At 45.3% G+C, this 21,128-nt stretch overlaps 1 protein-coding gene across 3 annotated transcripts; it reads left to right on the forward strand.

The window, feature by feature from the left end:
* Positions 1-5,035: 5,035 nt before the first annotated feature.
* On the forward strand, positions 5,036-19,147 carry MAF (MAF bZIP transcription factor). 3 transcript variants are annotated; one of them, XM_036275945.1, is made up of 2 exons: positions 5,036-6,972; positions 19,094-19,147. In XM_036275945.1, exons 1-2 carry the CDS (start codon positions 5,852-5,854, stop codon positions 19,125-19,127), a joined length of 1,155 nt encoding a protein of 384 aa, XP_036131838.1. In that variant the 5' UTR covers positions 5,036-5,851; the 3' UTR covers positions 19,128-19,147. The 3 variants fall into 3 exon arrangements, with proteins under 3 accessions (XP_036131838.1, XP_036131837.1, XP_036131839.1); XM_036275944.1 differs by lacking the exon at positions 19,094-19,147 and adding an exon at positions 11,152-11,364; XM_036275946.1 differs by lacking the exon at positions 19,094-19,147 and adding an exon at positions 7,396-9,062.
* Positions 19,148-21,128: the final 1,981 nt, after the last annotated feature.

A 21,128-nucleotide genomic window follows, 5' to 3' on the forward strand; every position in this document is an offset into this window, starting at 1 on the left:
GGGCGTCCTTTTCAGGTGAAGAACAGGGAGGGAACGAAGCAAATTCTGGAAGCCCTGCCCAGGAATTCTCACTTGAGAAAACATCTGGGTTTGTCGCATCTCTTGCATGAGTATTGTATTGAATGATGGGTACTGTGTTCTAGGGTGGAACTCTAGGGAGACCAAAACAAACAAACAAACACAACGAACATAAAATGAATAATCCCCAAACTCAGTGAATGGGATTCATTTGCGATCGTGGTCCTTCAGGAAGTTATGGATGATGAATTACATGTTTTTTTCCAGATCCACAGTCCATGCTGAGACCATCCAGTAAGCAATCTAAACAGTGTATGGAGAGCCTAGACCCTTCTTCAGCACTTTTCCTAGCCCACCCCAGGCATAAACCCCTATCTGAATACCCCCCCAATGAAAGAAACCTACCCATCTCACTTGTCTGTCTTTTGCCTCCTTCTCAAGATGACTCCCCTCCCCTGGCAGCCTTGTTTTCCTGAAAGCAAATGTGAGTTGTTCTCTAACTGCACTGGAAAATCAGAATTTATTGTACATATGTTTGTGTTCCACTTAATAAAAAAACCTACATTTTAAGATAAACTTTGTTAGTAATTCATGAGGTAAGTGACTATTTATGCTAATCAGGCAGAAATATATTCTCAAGCATAATGCATTACATAAATTTGAATGCAAAATGTTCAATTATGAAGTAAATACAGGTAATGCAAATAATAAATTACCTCCAATAAAAATTATAAAAGATGTGTCTTCAAAGAGAGCGGCTTTAACTTACAACCGTGAATCGCTTAAAAAGAATTAATAAATGCTGAATTACTCTGATGATTATTTAGCACATAATTCACCTATTCATAACGACTCCTAGTAATCAGGCTGTTGTTTCACATTCTCCAATATGAGGCAAGACTGTTTCCTCAGCAATTTTGCCTTTATCAGATTATCTCGTCTGATTCTATTAATTTTCTTCCATGAACCTGCTAACAGTGATTTGTGATTTACTTACCCTGCTAACTGAAGACTGTTAAAAGGATCTGTCTAACACTAGATCTAAGAACAGTCTATGCCTTATCATTCAGTTATTTTCCTCAAATCACTTTAGTTGGTTTCACAGTGAAATTGAGTGGACTCTGGTTAGTTTTGTACCGTGAAATCAGCTCCTAGAGAAACAAAGGGTACAGACATTGCACTTGATACATTTTGTCCTTTTCAGATTATCTATGTCTGATTCCATCATGCTATATACCTGAGTTGCTGTAAGTCACCATCAGGAATAAAATGTATTATTTTTCACTTTTAATCATTGTAATTTGGACATGAACAGGATTACTCTCCTTTTTGCATGAAGTTGTATATGTACTGACATGAATCTACAACTGTGTTTCGGATGTTACGGTTTTGCAATCTTCTACATGATTCGACTCATGCCCTCCTCCCTCCCCAAATTCTTCTATAAATATTCACGGCTTTCAGAAACTTTAATGCTACTGGTTTGAATTGGTCAACAATGACAAACGAATGGTTTCAAAATTACTCTGTATTGTTCTACAGAGATTACTAGCGTATATATAGCAAGGGGATATTAAGCAGTACGAAAACATGGTTCATATTGTATTTGGATTAGATGCGCTTGGAGAAAAGTGAAGTAAACAATGTGAGCAAAGAAGTCTAAAGAAATGGCCTGCTGGAATTGTACAGAATCAAAAACCTGAATAGCACTAATTAAAATGAGAGAGCTCAATTGTTCTTAAAGAAATGCCACTAACCGAGAACTGTAAATGTTTAGACACCCCTGTGAATCACTAAATAATAAAATAAAAAAGGACAAAAATGAGAATTTAGTTATAAGCCTGATAGCACTGCTGCTACACATGTAAAAAATCATTCTGATTCTCTCTCTCTCTCTCTCTCTCTCTCTCTCTCTTTTTTTTCAAGAGAAAACAGGAGACAGTAAAAGACCCTGCAATAAGAGAAAGAAAAACACCATAGCTTGACAGCAGTGTACAAAAATAAACCATAATAAATGTGCAGATAATAATACATTTAGCTGCCCAAACATGGGCATTTAATTTCTAGAAATGATATATAATTGCAACAATTAGGTGCATGGCCACGAATCTATATCACGTGGTCTCTGTCATGAGCAAACTTTGTTTATAAATGTTGTTTATGAATACAGAAGTTTCAGTATTCTTGGCCAAAAATACTTTCATGAGAGGCAAGGATCATTTCTTACAGCTTTTAACAAGAATGTGAGGCCAACAAATAAGAAAATGATCATAAACAAAAAAGAATCAATTCTTCCTGACTACATTTAAATTCATGTTTTACATGAAGACTATAAACTTCAGACATTTGTAGCTAATGATTAAAAAAAAGCCTAGAAAACTATTGCAATGAACAATGCTCAATGACATAATATGTTTATGTAGTTTAAGATTTTCCTCTGAATAAATAAGCTATAATCCCTTAACCTCATTACTAGGTAAAATACTGTTTAAGGGGTGGAAAGCAAAGGAATTTTGTTAGGTTGCATAAATATTGACATAACCGTCACTCTTTCTTCTCCAAACGGGTAATAGACATACTTCATTCCATCCCTGCAAAGTATTCCCATAAAACCAAAACTACTCTTATAAACAGCTTCGCTGAAATAATGATGAAAAGAAAAGGTGCTTTTCTGGAAAATACCAACAGCGCTGGCCTTTTAGGATTATGATGTGCCTACAAACCTTTTTTGGGGGGAGTCTCTCATTAGGGACTCCGGGTATGCTGAAGGCTACCAGCATCAAAGAAATGAACACAAGTCTAATCTGGTTTCTGAAGCCAATGAGTGACACCTAAGGTCTCGTTATAAATAGTAAAGTATGCTGTGGGGTTGGGGGAGTGTTCTGAAGTGCAATGTTCAAGAAGCAGGCTTAATATATGACTAAGTGTCAGAAGTCAGGTTTTCTGAGAATTACTTTTCAGATAAACAACTTTATAGCGCTGCACTTAATCTTACTTACTAGAGACATCTCATTTATCACTGAATTACAAGTAACTTTAATTCTATTGATATTGCCATAAAGCCCACTGGAAATCCATCCTGGCACTTATAAAGGACTAGGAGCCCTGTCACATGGGATCCACTTGCTAAAGTCTCTCAGCCAGAATTACACTCGGAAGGCTTCTGTGTCCCGTTCCCTTGGTCGACAGTCAAAGGGGACAGTGGGGAAAAAATGACTCCCACATCTGCCCGCACTGTCTTCAGCCCCTTACTTACAAGGTCCCGGCTCTCCCACTGCAGTCACACTAACTTTCTGTGCCTCTACTCCTCCCACCTTGGGAAAGTAGCTTCTTTTCACTTCATCAACAAAACTGGACACGGATCAATTTCAACTGACCTTTGTCGAAAGATGGCGCTGTTGAGGTAAAAACCAACGCGGTCCAACAATAGTTTTCACTCTTCGATCCTTTTGCAGGCTTTTCAGAATTTTTTTTTTTTTTAATGCACTCTCCTAGCATCTTCCCCTCCCATAAAGTAAAAATGTATATATCATTAACACCAACAACATTTCATTAATTGGAGGAATCAACAGTCCCAACATCCAAGCAGGCGGGCTTGTCGTCCAAATGCTGGGTCCGCTCGCACACTCTTGCTTTCCCCCAAATAGTAAATCTCGTCTTCTCGGACTTGCCTATCGCTTTAAAATCTTAGAAACAGAGTTGTTGGTTCTTTTTTTCTTTTCTTTCATTTTTTCTTTTTTGCATAAGTTTTAAAAGAATCGATCTAGCAAACTGAACAGTTATTAGCATCTGCAACGGGGAGGGGGAGAAACTGCTCCCCACCCCACCCCACCCCACCCCCACTCTGGGTTTCTGGGCCTGTCCGAGAAACCGCGGTTTAAAATTTAACCCTTCGCGGGGAGCTGGGGAAAGCTGGGGTGTTGTTTCCCCCCCTAGTCCCTCGCCAGGATCAAGTATGAAATAATTAGTGAAACGCAAAAAAGTGCAAAGGGCGTGGGGGACCCTAATAAACAGGGGTCAGATTTCATAGGGGTTGAGTAAGCCCTTGTATGAGCGTGTGTGAGAGAGATACAGGGAAAGACTGGGGGGGGGGGGGGGGAGAAAGAGAGAGAGAGAGAAAGAGAGAGAGAGAGAGAGAGAGAGAATGAATTTCAAAGGTCAAACTCGAGCCAGAGTAGGAAGCCAGAGGGCTGAGCCAGGCTGACATGACTCTGAGCTTCCCGGGAGTTAACTCACGTAGGCATTCGCTCCCCCCAAGGGCACGCGACGCCAACGAGCAGCCCGTCCCCGCGCCTAATGGCCCCTAAACAACTTATTTCACCTTCTTTAAAAGAGGGTGATAAAACGGCCCCTCTCCGCGGACCCCGCACGACCCGGCAGGAGCGCAGCGGGGCAGTGTGCAGCATGCAATCGGGACCCCGACACCCGCGCGCGCGGGCGCCGGGAGAGGGACAAAGAGTTGGGGCCAAGTTTAAGCTTTGAGCACAGTCAGGATGGGGGAAAGAAAGAAGGTCTCTTGAGGCAGACACCTGGGTGCCAAAGGTGGAGCGAGGAGGGAAGGCTGCCAGGCTAATTCACAATCCTGGGGATGGGGAGCAGAAGTGGGGGGCAGTCAGACCAATCCCCGCAGAATGAGTGGCGGGCCAGCTGGGGCTCCGGAAGGCAGGCCTCTCTTTAGCTCCGAAGTAAATAAAGCAAAACGTCCTCCCTATCCTCCCGGGTTCCCGCGGCCCCTCTGGAAAACTCTTTCCTCTCTTGCACCAAACTTTGCGCCGGGATTTGCTCCCTCCGGGGGAGGTGGCGGCGCGGGAAGGGTTAAGCCTGCCCGTCCCAGCTGACAGTCAGCTGATTGGGCCCTGATTGACAGCTCCGAAAAGTTTCCTTGTTTCTATACTATTATGCTAATCGCGGCCGCTCTCGCTGCCTCCCATTGGCCAGGAGTACCAGTCAATTTCCCATCTGGGCCTGACGTCACAAGTGCTATAAAACTCAGCAATTGCTTTAAACTCTTCTTGCTGGATCAGAGGCTTTAAAATCTTTTTTCATCTTGGAGCTGAAGCTCGGGCTGCTCCTCGGCCCGGCCTCCCCCCTTTTGCTCTCTGCCTCGCTTTTCCCCAGGACTTCGTTATTTTGCTTTAAAAAAGGGGGGGGGCAAGAAAGAACTAAACTCCCCCCTCCCTTTCCTCGAGCCCGGCTGCACCTCTGTCTTGCACTTTGCACGGAGAGAGCGCGCGAGGGAGAGAGAGAGGAAAGAAAAAAATAAAAAGAGCCAGGCAGAAGAGGAGGCGAGAAGCATGAAGTGTTAACTCCCCCGTGCCAAGGCCCGCGCCGCCCGGACAGCCGCCCGCCGCGCCTCCAGCCCCGAGCGGCCGCCGCGCGCGCCCCGCCTGCAGCCCGGCCGGCAAGGCGAGCCCTCCTTATGCAAAGCGCGCAGCGGAGCGGCGAGCGGGGGACGCCGCGCACCGGGCCGGGCTCCTCTGACTTCGCCGCCGCCGCCGCCGCCGCCGCTGCCGCCACCGCAGCCCGCGGAGGACCTTTCCGAGCCTGAAGCCGCCGGCTCGGCGCGCACCAAGGCGAGCAGGCGAGGAGGGGCCGGGGCGAGCGAGCACATTGGCGTGAGCAGTGGGGGAGGGAGGGCGGACGCGGGGGGCGCGGGCAGGGCGGGGGGGTGTGTACGCGCTCGGAGGTTTCGGGCCAGCCACCGCCGCGAGAGCTAGAAGCACCCCAGCCCGGCAAGCTGGCTCACCCGCTGGCCACCCAGCACAGCCCGCTGGCCCCTCTCCTGCAGCCCATCTGGCGGAGCGGCGGCGGCGGCGGCGGCGGCGGCAGGAGAATGGCATCAGAACTGGCAATGAGCAACTCCGACCTGCCCACCAGTCCCCTGGCCATGGAATATGTTAATGACTTCGATCTGATGAAGTTTGAAGTGAAAAAGGAACCGGTGGAGACCGACCGCATCATCAGCCAGTGCGGCCGTCTCATCGCCGGGGGCTCGCTGTCCTCCACCCCCATGAGCACGCCGTGCAGCTCGGTGCCCCCTTCCCCCAGCTTCTCGGCGCCCAGCCCGGGCTCGGGCAGCGAGCAGAAGGCGCACCTGGAAGACTACTACTGGATGACCGGCTACCCGCAGCAGCTGAACCCCGAGGCTCTGGCCTTCAGCCCCGAGGACGCGGTCGAGGCGCTCATCAGCAACAGCCACCAGCTCCAGGGCGGCTTCGATGGCTACGCACGCGGGGCGCAGCAGCTGGCCTCGGCGGCTGGGGCCGGCGCCGGCGCCTCCCTGGGCGGTAACGGCGAAGAGATGGGCCCCGCCGCCGCCGTGGTGTCCGCCGTGATCGCCGCGGCCGCTGCGCAGAGCGGCGCAGGTCCGCACTACCACCACCACCACCACCACCACGCCGCCAGCCACCACCACCACTCGACGGCCGGCGCGCCGGGCGCCGCGGGCAGCGCGTCCGCCTCGGCCGGTGGCGCGGGCAGCACGGGCGGCGGGGGCCCGGCTAGTGCTGGGGGCGGCGGCGGAGGTGGAGGCGGCGGCGGCGGCGGGGGCGCGGCGGGGGCGGGGGGCGCCCTGCATCCGCACCACGCCGCCGGCGGCCTGCACTTCGACGACCGCTTCTCCGATGAGCAGCTGGTGACCATGTCGGTGCGCGAGCTGAACCGGCAGCTGCGCGGGGTCAGCAAGGAGGAGGTGATCCGGCTGAAGCAGAAGAGGCGGACCCTGAAAAACCGCGGCTATGCCCAGTCCTGCCGCTTCAAGAGGGTGCAGCAGAGACACGTCCTGGAGTCCGAGAAGAACCAGCTGCTGCAGCAGGTCGACCACCTCAAGCAGGAGATCTCCAGGCTGGTGCGCGAGAGGGACGCCTACAAGGAGAAATACGAGAAGTTGGTGAGCAGCGGCTTCCGAGAAAACGGCTCCAGCAGCGACAACCCGTCCTCTCCCGAGTTTTTCATGTGAGTCTGACACGCGATCCCAGCTAGCCACCTTGATAAGTGCTCCGTGGGGGTCCGACTCGGTTGTGGGCTTGCTAGTTCCAGAGCCTTGCTCGCCACCACCTCGCCCCTTCCCCTACCAAGTTTGCCGCCCTAGTTGCCCCATACACACACACACACTCACACACACACACACACACACACACATCCTGCTATCCTGCTCCGAGTTGGTGGTGGTGGTGGCTGTTTTTAAATTGGGGAGGGAATGGATGTCTGGCTCATGGATTGCCAATCTGAAATTCTCCATAACTTGGTAGCTTGGTTTTTTTTTTTTACACCCCCCTCCCCCTTGCACAATGTTCAAAGATCTCAGCAGAGTTCTTCATGCTCACCTTTGAAGCCTGCATCATTTACATATATATTTTTTTTCTTTTTCTTCTTCAGTTCATGAGCTGGTGTTCCATTTCTGTGTGTGTTTTTATTTTGTTTGGATTTTTTTTTTTAATTTTACTTTTTGGAGCTTGCTGTGTTGCCCTTTTTTCCCAACCTCCACCCTCACTCCCTATCCACCCATCTCCTCTGAGATAAAAGGAAAAAAAGCAGTTTTTTTTTCTCCTCCTGAGTTCTTCATGTGAGATTGAGCTTGCAAAGGAAAAAAAAAAATGTGAAATGTTATAGACTTGCAGCGTGCTGAGTTCCATCGGGTTTTTTAGCACTGTTATGCTAAAATAGAGAAAAAAAATCCTCATGAACCTGCCACAATCAAGCCTGCATCAACCTTCTGGGTGTGACTTGTGAGTTTTGGCCTTATGATGCCAAATCTGAGAGTTTAGTCTGCCATTTAAAAAACTCATTCTCATCTCATGCATTATTATGCTTGCTACTTTCTATTAGCAACAGTGAACTATAACTGTTTCAAAGACTTTATGGAAAAGAGACATTATATTAATAAAAAAAAAAAAAGCCTGCATGCTGGACATGTATGGTATAATTATTTTTTCTTTTTCTTTTTTCTTTTTGGCTTGGAAATGGACATTCGAAGACTTATGGCATGGCATTCATACTTTTGTTTTATTGCCTCATGACTTTTTGAGTTCAGAACGAAAAAGTGCAACCCTAGAGCCTTCTTCCCATGAAAGTTTGCATCTGCTCCAAAACTGCTTTGAGTTACTCAGAACTTCAGCTTCCCATTGTAAATGCACTGAAGGCATTCCTTGTCAAAGATGCCAGAATGGGTTAAAAATTTAACGTGGCAAATATTAAAGAACTCCTAATGTTTTCTCTTTAGTAAGGATGACACCCCACTTTGGGGACTCAAATTGTGCTGTTGCCGAAAGCGGTCTAAAATTTATTTTTAAAAAAAAAAGAAATCTGCCCCGTTATTTTTGGTTTGTTTTATTTTTATTTTATTTTATTTTTTTTTTCTTTTTGCTTTTGGTCATTGTCAAATGTGGAATGCTATGGGTTTCTAGTATATAATTTAATTCTAGTTTTTATAATCTGTTAGCCCAGTTAAAATGTATGCTACAGATAAAGGAATGTTATAGATAAATTTGAAAGAGTTAGGTCTGTTTAGCTGTAGATTTTTTAAAAGATTGATGCACTAAATTGTTTACTGTTGTGATGTTAAGGGGGGTAGAGTTTGCAAGGGGACTGTTTAAAAAGTAGCTTATACAGCATGTGCTTGCAACTTAAATATAAGTTGGGTATGTGTAGTCTTTGCTATACCACTGACTGTATTGAAAACCAAAGTATTAAAAGGGGAAACACCCCTGTTTATATCTGTAGGGGTATTTTACATTCAAAATGTATGTTTTTTTTTTTTCAAAATTAAAGTATTTGGGACTGAATTGCACTAAAGTATAACCTGCAAGCATATAATACAAAAAAAAATTGCAAAAATGTTTAGAACGCTAATAAAATTTATGCAGTTATAAAAATGGCATTACTGCACAGTTTTAAGATGATGCAGATTTTTTTACAGTTGTATTGTGGTGCAGAACTGGATTTTCTGTAACTTAAAAAAAAAAAATCCACAGTTTTAAAGGCAATAATCAGCAAATGTTATTTTCAGGGACTGACATCCTGTCTTTAAAAAAAAAAAAAAAAAATGAAAAGTAAATCTTACCACAATAAATATAAAAAAATCTTGTCAGTTACTTTTCTTTTACATATTTTGCTGTGCAAAATTGTTTTATATCTTGAGTTACTAACTAACCACGCGTGATGTTCCTATGTGCTTTTCTTTCGTTTTCAATTCTGGTTATATCAAGAGAAAGAATAATCTACAATAATAAACTGCATTTTTTTTTTGATTCTGTACTCAGTTTCTTAGTGTACAGTTTAACTGGGCCCAACACCGCATGAGAAGTATAAAATGCATCCTCTTCTCCAGAGGAAGGCTTAATGGAGGAGTAAGGAGGCAATAATCCAGGGTGAAACATAGGCTGTTTTGTGAGGCGGGGAGGAGGCCAGTTTCTTTTCAGAATTAGCAATATTGAATATAAATGTAAATTATGCTTCTCAAATTTTACCCGACCCCCAAAGTTTTCAGTTTTCAAATGAGTTGAGCTATCATTGCCCTCTGGTGAAAACAAACAAAATTCCCAGCCATAGAGCATGCCTGCTCAGCATTGCCCTGAGCCCTGATCCAGCTGCGAACCCATCCAGAGGGAAGCAAGCCCGAAGAGTAGGCAAGGCAGAGGTGGCTTGCGCGTCTGTGCATTTCATGGAAAAGATCAGCAATGCTTGCTTGGGGGCTACAATTGATTATTTTCCCTTCTCCCCTTATACACCATGATTTTCTTGTTAGCAAGGCCTGACAAGATTTAACATCAACACTTTGGACAAATCAAAGTTGTTTGTGTTTTAACTTTGAAGGTCATTTTTCTTCAATAGAAAAAGAAAAAAAAAAAGAAAAATCCACCCCTCACTTACAGGACTCCAAGAACATATCTGGGTTTAAACTCTGTTACTAAATCATACTTCCCTATAAATATTTAGCGGAGGGCTTCTCCACTGAGACGAGCTGGTAATGATTTCAGATCACCTTCACTCCTGAAATACACGCCAAAAAAATAACGCCTGGGTGGAATAAAGGCTGTGCTTTGATTTATTGGTATCTACCACCAAAACATGCCGTGCATCATTTGGAAAGTCTTGAACTACCTTCACTAACAGCACTGACCTATTTTAAAATGACACAAATTCATGCAACTCTTGGTCAACTTCCCCTAGAACACTAATAGAATGTAGACAAAGCCAACACTGTTTTGAAAATAGAGCCAAACACGATGACTTTTGTTTTATTTTGTTTCTTTTTTTTTTCTTTCTTTCTTTTTTTTTTTTTTTTAAGATAATATTGCAACTCTGACCGAAGGCCTTATTTTGAAGAAAACAGGTTGTGCTTGGCGCTGATGAGTTCTGGCCAGTTTATCATCTTGTCTTCTTCCCCCTTTTTGTTTCTCGCAGACGGCTCATACCCTGTACGTTTTGACCTTCCTTTCTGTGCCAGCTGAGATAGGGCTCCCAAATCCACATTGAATTTGGCTTTAACAAAAGTCCTAATAGTAAACCCACTTCCACGTGCTGGGTGCTGGTTGTTCTCTGCTTCAGAGATATTTTTTCTCCCCTCTGATCCCCGCCCCGAGCGAGGCAGCCCTCCCCCTAAAGAAGCAGAAATGAAGATGTCACTGATGTGAAAGGGCTCAGCATCAGATGATAGATTTTAGGCAAACGTTCTTAAAATAAGAGTGACATTCAGGATGGAGTTATTGCAGTTATCTCACGAGGAATGCGACTTGGGAGAAAAATACAGTTAGGCAACGATGAAGCATTTTGATAGAACCCTACAAGGCAGCTCAATATATGAAGAAGGCTTTGGCCCCAAGTGTTAGGAAGCACAGTAGCGGAGTTGCGGACAAAAATGGGGTTTGGGTGGCTGGCTTTGCAAGAAGGTTTGCGCCTCCTGAAAGGCGTTTTAGCAACAATCGTTACTGAAAACTTTGAAGTGGAGTGGGGAACACAAATACGTGCTTGTTAAACAAAGAAATCCTGAATCCTGCCCAAGTGCCCCTATTACAAATCCGTCTCTAATTTAAAAAAAAAAAAAAAATCATATAATGAAATCTAGCTTTCCCTTTACACTGCAATTGAGTCTTTGTCTAAATAGTGTTAAAATTCCTTTCATTCCAATTACAGAACTGAGCCCACTCGCAAGTTGGAGACACCAGTGGGACACACCACATTTTGGAAGCCCCAGCAACATGTACTTACCAGTGTATTTCATGAAATGAAATTTATGTGAGAACCGTGCATTAAAAATAATATTGTTGGTAGTAGTGGTATTATCTGCAATGGTGGAATACAACCTGCCCCTGGCTTCTGTTTAGTTTCCTTTTTAAAGGAAAATGTTTGCATTGGAGAAAAAGGCTATTAAATATATGACCTTCGTATTAATTAACTATACTTCTTGTCTGAGGGTCGTCTACACAGGCCCTTAGCAAAGTGCACAGGTGTGCGAAACTGGATCGGTGCAGTTGTTTTCCACCTGTAATATTAGTTTTTAACACCCACTGACATTTAAAAGATAGAGACGTGTACAGTTATAGGAAGGGAAGTATCCCAAAGGTAACAGCTCCCACTTGTAAAGCATATGTTAGACATACACACTCTCAATAGTACTTTTTCATGCTTCATTGTTTCTCTGGCAGATAATTTCACCAAGGAGAAAAAAAATATATTTGACTCCCTCCTCCCCAAGCAGATGCCATGGGCGGAAGCTGTAGCGGAGCCTGGCTTTCTCGCAGGCCCTAGATAGTATTGTATTTATCAGTGATGTCAAATGTGTTTATTTATCAGGCACAGCCGTAACTGAAAACACTGTGTGGCAAAATACAGAGTGAAGTTAAATCCACACCCTCCGTGTGTGCTATTTTCTCTCCCCCTTTCCTGTTCCCAAACATTCACAAAATCACTTCCCTTTCATTTCCCTGCTCCTTGGATGTTTCCTTTTCAAAACCATGTAATAACTTTTTACAATGTATCTGACACATTAATAGAGTGACATCAACTAGGCAGAGATTCCACTTCCTGATCTTGGGGAGGAAATGATGTCTCAATATCATATTTATTTATCTGCCTCAATGCCATAGCCACCTGGGCCCCTTTCACCGTGGGCCGCTGCAGGGGAAATACTCCCTGTTTATTACTGAATGCAGGATCCGAACAACCTGACTTTTCGCCCTTCCGCCTTTCCCCTGGTAGTTCTTGTGCAGCCCCGTCAATTCTAGATCTTTCTGTTCTTAAACAGGACCTCTCCTTGCCAAACCACCAAGTTGACCGCGGAGCACAGCGAACAGAGGGCAGATGGCAGCCACCCTCACAAACACGGCCCCCAGCTGTCACAGTCTCTGCATTCCTAGCATTTCCTTCCACCAAATAACTGAAGTTGCTTGTGACACACGCAGAGGTTCCCAAGTACAGTATCGGGGAGGCTTCTGTCGTTGCTGTTGGTTGTTCAGGCCAACTTACTTCCTACTCACACACTCCTGGCTTTCTCAAAGGCGCCCCTCTGGTATTCTAGGCCAATCGATGCATGTAGAAGTCGGCTTGCCACGCAGGTGTCTGTATATTCTGCCTGTCAGTAGTTAAAGACTAACTGACATCGGTCGGAAGACTACAATGCGTGAGTGACAACCTTCAGCCGGTTGATTTCCATGTCAGTAAAACACAGCCAGACACACTCTGGGGCCTTACTCCTCTTGCAGTAAGGGGGTGGACACACAGCTCCAGTGCTGATTTGCAAGGCGATTTTTGTTCATTTTATATATACATACATATATATATTTATTACATACTTTGAAATTTATATATTATATATTATATATTTTTTTAACAATAATTATTTTGCCCTTTTCTTTGAAGAACTTTTTTGGTTTTTGTTTTTTTTAGGGCAGCATTATCATTTTGTACCACTTCTGATTAGTCCTCAGGACTCTGAATGCATCATTTGGAGTGGGAGCCTTGTTTTGAGGGGAAATGAGAGAAACCCTGCAGTCTGTTTCCACCCGTGGCCCGTCCCACATTTAAAAGCTGCCCCACGTCCAAGGCAGGGCACACAGTGGCCATCAAGGAGGTGGTCCAGGGCCCCGCAGTTGGCATCAGCATTTGTTTGCTTTTGCATTTGTTTGAAAACAGAGCGGGGGGGGCCTTAGCCCACCTTCTGATAACACTGCTTTTGTCACTTTTGATATAAATCTTCAAAATCTAGACGTCCAACAGCCCCAGAAAAGAGGAATTCTCTCCAAGCCTTGCTCCGCCCCGGCTCCGGAACAAACCCAGCTCTGTCTGGCATTTTCTCCTCTAGCGGGGGTAGGGGACAGGGTGAGAGGATTTCAGTCTCCCAGGCTGTCTCATGATTGTCGGGGCATAAAGAAGTACAGTCCTGCAACAATGTGGGAACATCTTTACCCTTTAGAGAGGGACAGAACAAAACACAAAGCAAGTCAAATTGCTGTGCACGGAGGCGGGGCAGAGCCCCGGGCTCCCTTCCCTGCACCATCCGTAGGAGGTGAGACATGAGGGAAGCAAGAGAGAACGGAGAGGACCTCAAAGACCAGAGCCCCAGGAATAACCCCAGTTGCCAGCCCGAGTTTCACTTGCTCACTGGCTCAAGTCAGAGTACACATGTACCAGGTGCAAACACAGCTCGGCTGTCGGTGTCTTTCAGATAGGCTCACATGTGTTTCCTTTTTGAAAACAATTTTAGAGATCAGACCCAAATCCGGGGAAATTGTCAGTGTCTTAACGTTGGGGCATTTATAAATATATCAATCTGTGATGTCAGGGTGGTGATGTTTTGGACCATCGGCTATGCCGTGCCAATATTTATGTGGTCGCCACGATAGGTTTGATGGCCTCGTGAGACTTTTTATTGTTTAAATGAGAGAGCCCTTTGTCTGTGTGTTTCCCATAAGTTTGCCCAATATAACGAGGCTGAGAGAGAAAGAACGCATCTACAGCACACCGGGTTCAGATCTTTATATGAATTTGTATCAGAGTTGGACAGTTTTAAGAAACTCACAAGACACATTTTCCACCAAGAGGCTAGCGTTGGAATGAACAGTTCCTTACCCCAAATCAAAATCATCTCCTGAGCACCTCTCCCTTGGGTGGGTGGTGTTTGGGTATCATTTTATTTTCCATTCTTTTTGTTAAATAACATTTTTTTTTCTATAATTAGGATTTTGGATTGCGAAATCACATCCCTCCCTTCAGAGATTCTTGGATCTTTAGTTAGGATTAGAAAGGGACCTTCCTTCAAGAAGGGAGGATGAGGGAGGGGTGTCTTTGGAGGTTTGGGAAGGGGTGGAGGAGGAGAGGAAATAGTTCTGTGTTCAACCCTCGCCCCTCGCCGCCCAACCCTGGATGTGAGCTGCTCCCTGGGGATTTGGGTTTAGTTTCTCTCTTCTAAATATTCTGATCACCAACCTTGAGAGTTTCCAAGCTAAGATTCCAGAGAGCTGCTTTTCCTTGTGGTTGGTTCTTTCGGTTGGGAAATAGGAGAGGTCAGGAAACCCTATAGAGCCGGGCAAGAAGGAATAAAAACCACTCTCCTGAGAGACTCCTCAGCAAGGATGCTTGTGAAGGGGGCCCTGGGCTGAAGAATCGGGCTAGTGGGGCAGATTCTCTTTTTGCAATTCAAGCTTCCTCTGGTTCTATGTGGCCCTGTCCACTCTTGGAGGCCTGTACGAGCAGGTTTCTGGCCGGAGGATCCCAGCACAAGAGGCGATGCCAAAGGAGGCCCAGAGGCGCAGAGAGCAGGACGCTGCTGCTGTGCAGGGGCTGGGGAGTATTACTCAGAGAAGCCCACTTTAGCTTATGATCTCCCTTGGCGAGGGGTCGCCTCCAGGTGGTTCCCAGGGCCCCTGCATCCAACCGAGAAGGATCTCTTGGTAGGGTGACTGACAAGCCCTGGGCCAATCCTGAGATTCCATGATTCCTAAAAGCAATAGTGAACCCTATTTCATCCTGATGTTCTCGCTATAACTTAGGGAACCTCTTCCTCCCAGGCCTGGTCGCCTGGGGCATCAGAGAGATTCAGAAGGCAGCCTCATAAGCTGAGGCCTGGGACCCTTTTAGTCCCTCCTGCCCCAGGTTCCGTCTAGACAAAGGCCAAGAGGGGGAGAAGGGCCGGGGGCTGCCCTGGGAGAGGAGTGGGCACAGGACCTGGAATGTTTGATTCGGACTAGAGCTTCTGGTGCCAAGGAAGGAAGCCCAGTGGGAAGGGGAGAGATGAAGGATCCTGAGGAGGTTGCCCCCTCTCCTGGCTCCCCCCCCCCCCACACACACACACACACACACTCTCCGCTCACTAGCCTCACTGTGTATACTTGTTCTGCGGGGACTATTCGCTCTGACATCACTGCCTGGGGTCCTAGTGGTTGAGGTTGAGTAGGGCCAGGTGTGCTCCTCACCCTGGGGGTTCCTGGGAGGGCTCCCAGGTGTGAAGGACAGGAGGCAGGACCACCACGGATGGGTCCCTGTCGCCTGAGTCACAGGATTGTCCCTGCATGCCAGCCCACAGCCCCACGCTCCGTGCCCTTCGCAGATGCCCGAACACGCCCCAGCGCCCGGGGGCGTCAACAGCAGCGTAGGCAGCGCGCCCGGGACCCAGGCCGCCGGCGCGCACGCCCCATCAGACGACTCGGATTTGTATTGGAACTCGGTTTAAGTTTCCCAAGAAGACTGCCCTGGCCCTAGCGGAGCTTCCGGGGACTGCAGAACCAGCGGTTTGCTGTGTCGCGCGTGGGCGCATAGAGGGACAGATTGGGATCCAGTCCCGAAAGGCTCTGCCCCTCACCCTGGGACCCCCCAATCTACGTGCAAGCCTTCCTAGGAACCTTCTGTAAATAGGATGTGGCTTCAGTGCAATCGATTTTTACTTGATTAATTTTCCGGCCCATTTTCCAGATCTATCTGGTTAGAGGTGGGGTACAGGGGACAAAGTGAAGGCAAGAAGGAAATCCAGAAAGCCTGTTTAAAAATCTTTATAGAAACCTCCACTGGCTGGGGTTGCTTTGGTAGTTTGAGGCTCATTATAAAGAAAAGCAGGTCAAGCAAATTTATCAGAGTTTTGCCAACACCGCCAGGGAGGGTCTTACGTGTAGGCCGGAATTGAGCACGGTTGCAGTCAGATCTCAGGAACTCGGGAACTGTCTTAAGAGGACACACTTTACAAGGATGCATTCCGAAAGGAGCCCTCCCCTTTGGGCTGGTGCTTAGACGGATCCTGGGTTCTGCAGGCCTTTGAGTATGAAGGAGTTAGGCAAGTGTCCTGCCTTCTTAGATAGATCTCCTTTTTCTTTTTCTGTATCTCAGGGAAGGATTCATTAATGTTCAGATAAATATGTTGAAACCAAACGTTAATGATCTCAGCATCTGAGACACCTGTCTACTGTCAGATCGTACTAAACTCCTTGTTGATGGCATGGAGGGAACCCCGTGGCAATCATTCTAAGATTAAATCTGTTCAAAATGATGTTTGGCAGTATTCAGGCAGTGACTCCAACATATTTTTTTCATCTGCCATTTATCTATCTATCTATCTATCTATCTATCTATCATCTATCTTATTTATCTCTAGAACCCTTTAAAATAACATTGTAGAGGGGGAAGCTATTAAAAGATACATCTGCAGTTCCTACCTTATGAAATAAAAATAATCACGCGACCGAGTTCATCAGTCACCTCTATATCATGGTAGGCGTGAGCAGGTCATGGCCTGAAATGTCAGTCTTAGCAAGATCTTCCCATAACACCTCCGCCCCAGCCGGCAGGACACCGGGCAGCGCACAGGAACGGGCGCTGACCATCTGTAGCACGTTGTCGGGGCATGTTCGCTTCGTTTCCCTGCACTGTACAGTAACAAGGCTTTTTAAAATCTTCCTTGGACTATCACTGCACATTCCTATGCTATTAAAAAATATTATATAATCATTAGGTAAATAGATCCAACTGTTCGAGGCTCTGTGCTGGCGGACGCCTGGTTTGGACTACACCACAGTGGCCCAGCTTGAAAATCTCTCTTCCTCACAGGCGAGACCCCCCAGCCCCCACCCTGTCCCCCCCAGCGCTAGCCTGGGTGAAGGTGATGAGAACAGGGAAACCACAATGGCTCTTGGACCCTGTTCAGGTGTGCAAACACAATCACTCTCCCTCCTTTTCAAAAGTAAATGCCTTGATAACAGGATCAGCTCCCCAGGTAGACAGAGAGTAGAGGTCATCCTGAGGAAAATGACACCAATGATCTAAAAAGGACATCTACTTTATGAAATTTCAGGCCAGATGCCAAAGATCACATTTAATGAGGCCGATTCTTTTTCTCCAAAAATAACCGAGACTTATCGGTGAGATGCTTGGGAAGGCAAAGGGACATTTTGCAAAGCCTATGTTCAATTATTGCTTTGTAATATTTTTCTAAAATTGAAAACTGCCTCATAAGTATATGATCTCATGTAAATATTCTTTGCAGAAGCTTAACATATGTTTGCAGTGCCCCAGAGGAATTACAAAAATATTCTCTCCACCATCGCTTAAGCTTTTAAACTCCATTCACTTGCCTTTCTAAAAGAATCTGTTGTTTCTAAAGATTTTCATAAAAAAAAAAAAAAAGTAACCTTATATGGGAAGTTTTCTTTTCTTTTTTTTTAGATTAGCCATTTGAACTCCAAATGGAGAACAACTGATATTAATGATAACCCTTCCAGGTTTTATTACTTGAGCATGTTTCTTGTTTCTTTTTCTTTTTGGCATAGAAATAATATATGTAGCAAAAGATTAATGTATCCTGTTACATGAAAAAGAGTATGTACGGTAAGGCTTTAAAAGCATTTTTAACGTGAAAAGTGAATGAAGTCTTGTAACACAGTTGGAGCAGCTCTAACAGATACAAGAGTACAGATTTGTGTATCTGTTTTGATGCACACTCAGAACATGTAGATAAAGGGCATTTGGAATCATTAGAGTTGTGTTAAGTGAAAATTTAAGTAAAAATGATTCTATGTTCAATTATGCAGCCTACCGATTTTAGCAGGTGTCTGAGGGTAGCATATCTGTTCGCACCAATTGTAGGGTAATCCAAATAAAACTGGGGGGATTAAAGAAAAATACTGAACATCCATGTTGGAAAAAAAAATTAGATCGACTTACTGCTTTATCGCAATCACTATACACAGATTTTCTATAACCATGTTGAATTTTTAAAATTAGATTTTAAATATATTTTGACAGTCTGAACTTGTACAGTGTGACTAACTATAGGGAGAAATGACAGGTCTGCTTTGTTATTAAACTGCTGTCTGGAAAATATTGGACTCCGTACAGTAAATGATAATTATTTTGCCACTTACATTAGTACAGCTAATAGCAATAAGGGTTTTTTGAACCATAGAAAGCTAACTACTTTGAATTACTGTGCTTTGTTATTCTCTGTGAAGCAAACCCCCCCCTTTTTTTTTAAAGCAACCTCATTTTCATATTACTGTTCTAAGCATCCCCTGCTACTAATTTAAACAGAGAGGAAGTTAATAAATAAAAGGGTAGTATCTAAATGGTTCTGTTTGTTAAGAGAACATTTGCAACTAAGGTCAGCGGTACCAGCAGAACAGACCAGAGCAATGAAGGAGGAGGGGGACATGGAAGGGGACCTGCCCCAGTGAGGTGCCAAGGAATGCAGGAGCCCTTTGGTTCTCTGAGGGACGGGCAGTCTGTGGGCACCTTCAGAGACCATTCAAGTCCTCCCCCACTGGGAACCCAGAATCACTTAGTTCTCTGCACTGAGGACAGCTTCAAAGCTGACCCAGGCCGCCAGGCCAGAGGGCATCACCCTCTCGGCCTCCCTGGGGTGGGAGCCACAGTCCGAGGAAGCGACCTTGTATCCCAAACCATTCCCTTCCATAGGCACCCTCCTCTGGCAGGGCTGCGACCAGGATGCCAAGGCATACGTGTCGAAACCGCTCTTCTTTTGGTCTCCTTCTGCCTTTTTCGTAGCTAGTTAGGCTGCCTTTAACATACTGTCCTTGAAACCCTCTGCGTGGTTATTAATTACCCTTTGTTTATTTTAATATATTTACTAAATCAGGTACCCAAGGGAATCCTCCACATCAGTGCTGTGAAAACCCCGTTGCCTGAAGTCAAAGAGGTACATCTTGATTTCTGATTTGCATGTCATTGCTTCATTGAATTTTCCACGAGGTGGAGGTGGGAGCGAGCCAGGGGCACTGGCCCTTCTGTGGGTGTGAACAGCTCCTGTCTGAGTAGCATCAGCATCTGGGTGTCACACCTACCAGAAACGGTGATGTAAGAGGTGTGATCAGCATGCACGAATTTCTGTATTTCTTTCATTGCATAGGTGTGGTGTACAGAGTCATCAATCCGGTGGGAATACACCTCAGATCTTGAGTCTTAACCGGCATCAGTCTGTTGACACTCAAAGAGCTAGACGGTCCCTCTAACTGAATGTCAGAAAACGTGGGTGAATCTCTGTAGCTCACGCCCACACCTGGGCCTCGTGGACATTCCAGAGCTACAGCCTCTTCAATGTACTCCACACTCACATTTGGAAAATTTAGTGTAATTCCAAAGCATGGTATCCCCCCCACCCCTTGCATTCAAATGTGACTTTGGAGCTATTCTGTACTTCAACTGCAGGCCGACAGAGAGGGGAGGAGACAGGTAGGAGGCAGAAATCTGATTTTCGACTCCTAAAAAAAATGAAATTGAGCTTTTTAAATGGGTCTGCAATGCCGGGTATCCCAGAATTTAATTACGAGTCTTCTTCGTTCAGAGAACTAGACCAGCACTCTCACACCTGTAATTCCTGGGTGTCGTTCTCGTGTGCATACTTATTACATCGTGTTGGCTAATGGAAAGAACTTTGATTTTTTGTTTGTTTTTTATTAAAAATTTTGCTTGCTGAGAAATTTGCATGAAACACAGTTTTTGTTTTCTAGAGAAACTGAGGAGGAGGCAAACGTCACACTGTTAACTTGCAGCATTTGGCAAAGGAGAGACTTTCAGGATCCAGTGAACTTAGAGGGTCGGAAAATGAAATCCCATCCCCCCCCCCCCGCCCCGCGCTACTCAAAAATCATATTGGATTGTTTACTTCTCCACACAGCTACTATGAAAGTCTTTGAATGGCTGGATTGTGAATATTTACCATGATTTCTTTCTGAGCCTTATACAAAATTAACACTTTCTCTACCAGTTCTCATACATACATTTTAACTCAGTGTATACATTTGGGAGTCATTTGTGTGTCCGCGTGTGGGCACTCGGTACCAATACTTAATTCCTTTCTTTTGTATTTGTTTCTTTTACCCTTGTCGTGAGCATTGACATTTGAACGCCGTCTATTAAATATGATGGTCTGTGTCCACCAGCCAGTTTTGTTACATCCATTTTGAGCAAAGAATTAATGAAGTTTTAAGGCAAGGTTCACGCTAGTCTTGACCTCCCTGGTAATATTTCATACAAGGTTGCTGGTGGGAGAGAAATCAAATTTCAGCTGTGACCGTGATTGACAGGTGCAAGTAAGTAAGAGAAAGGCATTTGTCCAGATGGGGAATTTGGGGAAGGAGGAAGACAGTTCCTCAAAGTTCCTCTGTGACATTAGATATTACAAGCTGATATATGAAAAGTTCAATACTTGATACTCTTGGGATAGTTACTTAGTTCGTTTTTCAGAAAGTCACTTTGGTTAGGGAATTTCAGTAGGAGAAGCCAAGAACGGGAAACCACTAGCTTTCAGCTCTCTGGGTAATTTCAACTCTGTTCAGCTTCATGGCTTATTTCTGGCAATTTTCTCGGCTAGAGTATGAAAATTAAATCACAAACCATTTGGGAAGCCATTTAATTACCTTTTATTTAATCTCAGAAACACAGTCTAGATTATATTATGGTTCTTGAGCAGATTACAAAATATTTACCCTAAGTGGTTGGTATCACAAAAAAATTACATTCTCCATCCTGTAGCACCCCTTGATCCTGACTCATCTTCTCCATTCGCTTAACATACGCAAATCTATCAAAATGCACGATTTATCCTGAAGAAAGATCTCCTGACACACAGATCAACAGAGACGATCACACACGGACACTCGGTGTAAAATTTT

Source organism: Molossus molossus, unplaced genomic scaffold (genome assembly GCF_014108415.1).
Source record: "Molossus molossus isolate mMolMol1 unplaced genomic scaffold, mMolMol1.p scaffold_m16_p_21, whole genome shotgun sequence".
Taxonomy (NCBI): domain Eukaryota; kingdom Metazoa; phylum Chordata; class Mammalia; order Chiroptera; family Molossidae; genus Molossus; species Molossus molossus.

Excerpts from the sequence above, each read along its gene's own strand:
- MAF (XM_036275944.1), top strand. The coding sequence starts at position 5,852 with ATGGCATCAGAACTGGCAATGAGCAACTCCGACCTGCCCACCAGTCCC. Across the intron at positions 6,973-11,151 it reads TCCTCTCCCGAGTTTTTCAT|AACTGAGCCCACTCGCAAGT; the intron begins GTGAGTCTGACA and ends TTCCAATTACAG.